The sequence below is a fragment of the Nicotiana sylvestris genome, chromosome 2 (genome assembly GCF_000393655.2).
Source record: "Nicotiana sylvestris chromosome 2, ASM39365v2, whole genome shotgun sequence".
NCBI lineage: Eukaryota > Viridiplantae > Streptophyta > Magnoliopsida > Solanales > Solanaceae > Nicotiana > Nicotiana sylvestris.
The window spans coordinates 23,349,377-23,357,932 of record NC_091058.1 but is presented as its reverse complement, the minus strand read 5'-3'; the positions used below and the strand labels follow the sequence as shown (position 1 = coordinate 23,357,932).

General features: G+C 34.5%; 1 protein-coding gene across 1 annotated transcript; it reads right to left on the bottom strand.

The window, feature by feature from the left end:
• Window positions 1-212: 212 nt before the first annotated feature.
• LOC104242876 (alpha-farnesene synthase-like) lies at window positions 213-4,305 on the bottom strand. The gene is made up of 7 exons (XM_009797993.2): window positions 4,108-4,305; window positions 3,752-4,028; window positions 2,132-2,504; window positions 1,824-2,042; window positions 1,574-1,715; window positions 715-963; window positions 213-612 (listed from the first exon to the last, which is right to left on the bottom strand). Exons 1-7 carry the CDS (start codon window positions 4,282-4,284, stop codon window positions 322-324), a joined length of 1,728 nt encoding a protein of 575 aa, XP_009796295.2. The 5' UTR covers window positions 4,285-4,305; the 3' UTR covers window positions 213-321.
• Between the last annotated feature and the right edge of the window lie 4,251 nt (window positions 4,306-8,556).

Below are 8,556 nucleotides of genomic sequence, written 5' to 3'. Positions count from 1 at the left end.
ATTATGCATATATTATATATGCATTATATACATACTATAGATCTCCGACTATTTTTATTTTAATCGATTGAGTGGACAGCAATTTCTATGAATTCTTCTTAATTTTTACCCATCTCAATTTTTTCAACAAAAGGTCCTTTCGGGGACATCCGATAAAGTTCTTCAACTGATCAAGTCAATAAATGTTTTCACGTATTTCTTAAAGAAATGTTAATTGATTTTTATTTGTAATTCTTCTCTTGGCAAATTACAAGTATGCCAGACCACCATGAATATGAATAGGACGAAAGTGAATAGGCCGAAATTAAATTATCACAGAAATTAAGTAATAGGATTAACCAAGTTGAACAAGACTTGATCTCGAGTTTCACCATCTTGAACCCCAAATCCATCTCCAAATTGGTACATGACATGTGCCATCCGTGCTTCATTTACTACATGTTTGACGAGTTTTTGTTGTGATGTAGAAAGAGTATTAAAATGGTAATTGATCTTTTTCCACGAATCCAAAATTATGCTTTCGATATGCTCTCGGGCTACATCCTCTGAAACATTTTCTTGTTGCATGTAACATAAAATTGATGAAGCAACATCACCTCTCTCTAGCTCCGACTACATGAAAAAAATATTATGAAAATTAAGAACTAGCCAAATGGGGAAATTATTAGAATGGAAAGCACATTAAAAGAGAGAGGTAAAAGCTTGAGGTTTTACCGCTGAGGTACCCTGATCATTGCAAAGTCGAATTACAACCGAAGTGTGGTAAATAATTTCACGGCAATCTTCGTATAAATGAAGGGTTTCTTTCGTTATTTTATTTGTTACACCAAAAATCACATGAAAGGAAAGCAAAGGGCCGGAAGATGAGATCCACGCATTATTAAGGTACTCTTCAAGTGTTGGTATATGGCCTTTGTGGTACCACGTTGCTTCCAACAGCAAGGCTTTGCAAAAGTTGACCCACTGAATTATTGAAACAATATCAGATGACATTCGTAAACATGCATGGAAATTAAAGAGACGTAAAAGATGTAATGAACAAAGGTTAGACAAAAATAAAAGAAAAGACGTGGCTACATGGTGCGTTTCGCTTTCAATTACAGCTTCACTTATTCGGATTTGATTTTAAGTTCTTTTCCCGTCATAGAAAAAAATAGATGATTAATAATTAGTATTCCCTCCGTTCCAAGTTAGTTGTCATGTTTCGCTTCTCAAATGTTAATCAAAGTTCACATATTTTTGGCTTTAGCGAATCATGACAACTAATTCGGGTCGGAAATGGTATATACGTAATTAAGTGACATGATAATACATCTAGTATGAAGGCATGCAGTAACCTAGAGCCCATACATATATATATTGGAACCAAGTTGCTTTAGCTTATGGGAAAATTTTGATGGTGGATTTTATTTAAATAGAGTACTTCATTTGTCTCCTGAAACAACCGATGCCATTAGTATTTAGCATAGGAGAAAAGGAGTTCGGCTTTCGGGCACTTCAGTCATGGCATATAAGCACTATATATATAAGCACTATATATATATATATATATGAAGACTACTTTAGTACTTACCACTTGTTTCAGATAAGGTAATGCTGAAAGGCCACTCTTTTGTTGTTGAATTTCAACAGATATCTCTTCTATTGTATCATGCAAAGACCTGAAACAGATCTGCATACATTCTGGCAGCCCTTCTACTTCATTTGGATCCCACCTAATTAAATGTGAAAAATCTCCTTTTTATGCATGATTATTACGTATGTACGTAGTAGTATTTAATTAATTTTAACTTGTATCAAATGTTGAGTTTGGGAGAACTTACGTCTCTATGGCACAAGTGAATTGCTGCACTTGGGCTAATGAACCATAAATATCATAAACATCATCTATTATTAGCACCAACTCAATCACTTTGGTGAGCCATATTCTCATGCTTCCATGTTGAGGCTCAGAGGCAACTCCTACAGCGTAAAAGAAGCTTTCTACTATCCGATCCCTTGTAAAGCTCAAATCTTCAACTATTGAAACATTCATCCACCATCTGTCAAATTCACAAGAAATTATTTTCGTATAAAAAACAAGAAGAAATTAAAGTGATTCTCATTTGACATGCATGTTTTAAGTACGTACCTTAATACGTGTTTGAGATCCTTTTGGTGCGTGGCTTGAATTATATTGAAGTTAAGTTTTGCCAACTTCAGCAACATTGGATTAGTGCCGTTGCATTCAAGTTCTTGAGCAGAGATGTGTGTTCTTACGGCATACCATTTCACTCTCCATGCCAATGGACAACTCAACCTATTTCTCAAATATTCCTTAGTAGTAAATGTGTAATCTGATTTAGATAGAAGACTCTTGAGATTTTTGGTTGTGAACAATCGTGTGTCGTCTAGTACGTTTTCACCTTCCACGCTCAGACATGATCCTTCCAAAAGCTCCAATAATGTTTTCACATCTGAGACTTTCAGCTTTCCTTTGCCATCGAAGAAGTCCTTTAACATATCTGTAGTACAAAAAAACAACAACTTGAAATTAAATTAGAAAGACATTATATTGCTTTTAGGCCTCAAAAATTAAGTCAAACTTATAATTATTTATACACTCACTCTCTCCCTATATGGGTTTTGCTAACCTACTACATGTTGTATACATATTTGACTTCTTAAAAATACCCTTAGTTTTTAATGATAACTTCATTGTTAAGATAGGCTTTTCAATTTTGCCATAAACAAACCTGACTCTCTTCAACCTTCTCCAATTTTGCCCTCGCTATTCTCTCTCGATCTAGCATCTCTATTCTCTTCAATTTTTTCTTTTCCTTTATTATCTTTGTAAAATTCAATCTTTGGTTTTTTATTTGGTACCTCTCTTCTACTTTTCTTCTTTGCAAGATTCAATTGATTTATGACCCCCCCCCCCCCCCTCTCTTTGCTTTTTCTTCTTTCTCTTTATAAGATTCATTCTATAGCTTTCAACGTGGCATGTGAAAAGGAGTAATTGATTTTTCGACCATTTTGTGGTTTTCTTATTATTCATGATACTTCATAGCAAATTTAAATTGGCAATAGTTCAGAAAAAATAAGAAAGTTCCCAAACATATCGCTACCTATAGGCTACTATTAATTGTTGTTGAATAATTGACTTATGCTTTAGTTCATGAACAGAAAATAACAATCTGGGTCTAAGAGATGGTAGGGAAGAAGACAAGGAGAAGAGAGAATAGGGAGATGGGGAATCGAGGGAATAATTGTTTGGCTTAATATGTGAGATGACCAAAAAGCCTCCCATGCTAATGTGTTGGAATTAAAATCTAAGGGCATTTTTGAGAAGCCAAATATGTATACAATATATATATATATATATAAACAAATTTCAAATTTTATGTCACTCTTTAGGATTTGATCGAGGTTATTCAGATGAAATAACTAAATTAATGTTTTATCTCTCTTTAATTAGCTATTTACCTCCTTTAGATTATGGATTTATTTTCCTGTATTTTACTTTCCAATTTCAACAATGTTTTCCTAAATTGGATATTTCTCTTTATCCTGTTTAATTTATTCTTAATTAGAAATTAAATCCTTTACCTCATTAATATATGATTTCTTTTCTAAATAAGTTTAACGTTTTTATTAAGATTATGCTTAGACCACTAATTTTATTGAGCCGCCTCTGTCCACATAGTCCAAATCCTAGCTTTGCCACTGTTAATTAGATGATGGATAGACACATTATTAACTTATTGATAACCTTGTGAAGCATGGTGGCCATGTTCCCTGAGTAGCCTGAAGCACAATGCAATCGCATACAGATCCTCCTCCTTCGAGCTCGAATAATAACCACTGCTTTTCACGGACATTATTATCTTTTCTAAAGCTTCCTTGGTTTCAACCTCGAAGTAACAACTGAGTCCAAGTTTGTCAATGCTGTCTATAAGCTCTAGCAGGTCCAGGGGACAAATAGTGTTTGAAAACGTGCAACTGACTTTCTCTTTTAGCTTCTCAGCCTGAGCTTTATACTTCTCATCCTGCATGCAGGAGCGATTATTTATTACGAAATATTTCGAACACGAACATGCATTAATTGAGATAAAAGTAAATACTTACAGAATATTCACTTGTAAGAGTAAGTAGATGATCATATTTCCAAATGTTTGGTTTATAGGTAGAAATCTTCCTTTCAGGATGACTTTGTTTTTTAATAGTACTATGAAGTTTCTTAGTCTGCATAGTGGAAAAAAGGGACACAATGTTTCTGTAAGACGTGGTTTGGGATAGCATCATATTGTTGGAATAATAGAGGTGGTGAAGATACAAGAATAATTGTGGAGACCTTTCATAACTTCTAAGAGCTTATATAGGTAAAAATTAATGACTGATTGTTTTACTGTAACAGTTGGATTGAATCCGTCACACCGTTCTATTACCATTTGTTCAACATGTTCTCAAATCTAACTTTCGTACAAAGTGAACGAAACCCTTCGTCGTGAGTATTTTTTGTACTTAATTCTTGTTCGTCATCATCATCTTTTTCTTTCTTCTCATCTTTTCTAGCCTCATCTTTTCTAGCCGAAAGTATATTGGAAATAACATTTCTATCTTTACTACATAGGGGTACCTAGGTCTACGTACAGACCACTCTTTCCATACACCAGTGGCAAATCTAGAGTATTGTTACTGGGTTTTTTGGAACCCAATAACTTTTGCGTAGATGTTGTATTTTTATTAAAAAATTCACTAAATATTTATAAATATCTAACTGTGAACCTAGTTATTATTGTATATTAATTTTATTTTACGGTATCGGAAGTCATAAATTTCAATTTCTTAATCTGCCTCTGTGAGACACTATATATGAAAATATATTGAGTTAGTTGTTGTTGATAGTGAGCAGGGAAATCTTTTTGCAATGTCAGTGATGTATATAAGTAAAACAGAGAGAGATAGAGAGAATAAAAAGAACGAAACAAAAATAGAATTGGAGTCCATAATTTGAAAACACAACTTAAAATACAAAAAACGTTGTAAACGACGCAAGATGAGAAAATTATTGTGTGGAATGAGGACTTGGATGTGACGTTCAGTTCGCCTTCTAGATTTAAAGATTCCTTAGGTCAAGTTTTTTTTTTTTTTTTTTTTTTTTTTAAAAAATAAAATAAAATTAGGCCATAAGGTGTTGCATTCCTTTCATTCCTTTAACAAGTTTGTCTTCTTCTTTTTTTAAATAAAGTTACGCCATAAGGTGACGCATTCCTTTCATTCCTTTGACAAGTTTGTCACGACTTGAGATATTAGAGTCAGCAATAAAGATCCTATTTATCATGGAAAAAGAAAAGAAAAGAAAGCATGTTATTATTTTTTTAGAAATGTTTAAGTTACATACTATAACAATTGTGCAAATATTATATTACTATATGTGATGACCTTTAAATTAAATTTTGTGTTTCCGAGGCCTTGAAAACCTCATTTAGCATCACCTCGATTTCGTGCGCGTCGGGACGCGTAGCCGGAAAGCTTATATATGAAAATCTGTGAAAAATGATAAATTTTGACTATAAAATGAATAAATTTGACTTCGGGCAACGTTTTGGTAAACGTACATGGACCCGTAATTTGATGGTCCTAGAGGGTCCGTAGGAAAATATGGGACTTGGGCGTATGCCCGGAATCGAATTCCGAGGTCCCAAATCCGAGAAATGAATTTTTTAAAGATTTTTTTTTTTGAAATTGTTTAAAGGAATTTGAAATGAATTTCGATTAGAACATGTTGGTATCGGGCTCGTATTTTGGTTCCGGCACCCGGTACAGGTCTTATATATGATTTCAGATGATTCTGTGGAGTTTGGTAAGAAACGGAATCCGTTCGACGTGATTCAGACTGTAAATGCAAAGTTTGATGCTTTAAGAAGATTTGAAATATTTCATTGATTTTGAGGTTTAATTCGCTGTTATTGAGGTTATTTGGGTGATTTGATCGCACGGATAAGTTCGTATGATGTTATTGAGTTAGTACATATGTTTGGTTTTGAGCCCCGAGGGCTCGAGTGTGTTTCGGAAGGTTTTTGAAACTCAAAAAGTTGCAAGTTTCTGTTGTTCAGTGCCCAGGGATTTTACTCTTCGCGTTCGCTTGGTCCCTCTCGCGAACGCGTAAGGCAAATTTCCTAGGTGCCAGATTTCTTCTTCGTGAACGCGAAGCTTGAGACGCGAATGCGAGGCCGAGGGGTGAATACCCTTCGCGAACGCATCCATGCACTCGCGAATGCGTAAGGTTAAGGCCTGGGGAGGGGTCACCATTTTGTGCATCGCGAACGCGGCCATTGGCCTGCGAACGTGTAGGCTTGAGGATCCAAAGCTCCAAGAACGCGAGCCATCTTCCGTGAACGCGAAGGTCTGTAGACCTAACTCATTGCGAATGCGATAACCAATTTCGCCCAGTTATTTTAAGTTTCTAAAACAGAATGCCATGCGAGATTTTTATTATTTTTCACAAACTTCATCTTCTCCACACCTGTTGGGCGATTTTTGAAGAAGAACTTCACCATAGTATATAATCCTAAGCTCGTTTTCTTCCATTTTTATCAACACCCACTAGATTTCTAGGCATAAAACATGTAATTAAGGGTAGAAAATTAGGGATTTAGGTAGAGTTAGGGCTTTTTGATTATTTGAGAATTTAACCTTGTTTTGGGGTCAGATTTCAAAATAAATTATATATTTGGACACGTGGGTGAATGGGTGATCGAGTTTTGGTCCGAACCTCGTGTTTTGACCAAGTAGGCCCGTGGTCGATTTTTTGGATTTTTGGGAAGAATGATTAGAAAGCTATAATTAAGTATTGGAATTGGAATGTTTAGAATTTATTGATGTTATTAAGTCGATTATGTCTACATATAATTGATTTGGAGTCGAATTCGAAAGGAAAGGCGGTGTTTGAGGATTGAGTTGGCTATGGAAGTTCGAGGTAAGTGTTTGGTCTAACCTTAGCTTGAGGGATTAGGAGTTGTGTCCTATTTGATATTTGCTTCTTATTGAATACGACGTAAAGGCATGGTGACGAGTATCTATACGTTGGTGTCAAGCATGACCGTGGGTTTTATATTGTGATTTTCATGACTTCGTTGTATTATTCATGCCTTGGTGAAGATTTCTATTTGTTGTGTAAAGCTGTGGAAAGATATGTGACCTATGAACATTGAGGAGCGTTGGCTCCAGTTGTAAAGTGAATTGTGAAGTAAAATTGAGAAAGAGAAGAGATCATTATGTTGCCCCCTTGCCGGGCTATTGTTGAGTTGTAGTTCCCTTGCATTATGTTCTTAATTGATATTACAGATGTTTAGGTTGATGATTCTTTGTGTTAGGTGTTGTAACAAGCTTACTTATAGCTGTTGCGACCAAAACACTCACGCAAGTGTACGTGATCGACAAGTAATATAGTAGTAAGTAGAGTATCGTTCCCACAAGGAATTGTGATCAACTTATCGACTGATGTAGACTCAAACAATTATCAATTCAAGCTAAATTATCACAAAATATATAAAGAACCAATTTACAACTTACTTAATAATTGCACAATAATTCAACACAAAATTACTACACCAATTACACAATATGTTTATAACAATTTGGATAAATATATTCCCGGGTCATGGACTTGCTAAAAATTATGCTACTATTTTAGCTTTAGATTAATTAATTGAATTATCCGGGTTATTGATTATAGGGTTAATAATATTCATAAGAATCTTTCGAGTTCTTATGCATCTATTCAAGTTAAACTAATACCTATATGTCTATGGTATTAATATTAGCAAGAATGCATTTACAACTCCTATTTTTCAACCAAACAAGGCAATTAAGTATATGTCTATCTTAATTGCAAATCTTTCACTCAATGCCCAGGATTCAGATCTTGCTCTATTTGATTCTATATGCAATCAAGAATTTCCTTTTTCAAGTTTAACTCAAGATTCGTAAATAATATTTCACTGTTAGCTACGCAGTAAAATAATTAGAAGCAGAATTAAATAAACAGCCCATAACGATAGATTCAAAATCTTCAATCTAAGCTTCAAATAACATAATTATCTAACATCCATGACCCAAGAATATTAGAGTATTTAGCTACTCATAATCATACAAAAATCAACAATAAAAGTTTTAAACATAATATTAACAATCTACAAGAAGAAAGTTTGAAAGAACTCTTTAAATCCTTCTCCAAGATGTTGTTCTTCTTCTCCTTTCTTAGTTCCAAGATGAAACTCCTCCTTCACTTTCTCTCTCAAGGATGAATAGTATTTTTGCACTGACTCCCCTCAAAAAATCTGATCTTGTCCATAATGGAGTTCTTCCTTTATGTAAATTGAGTGGGATTCAGAAGAAATTCCAATTTTACCCCTTTAAACAACCTTTCCCGAAATCTGGACTAGCGCGGCCGCGCATCTGGCCGTGCTAGTCCAGTTGTCCCATATTCTTGATTCTTTTCTTGTTCTTCCACTCTAATTAATTCCGAGGGGTTTTTTCATTTATTGCTCCAAAATGGTTCCAATCATATTT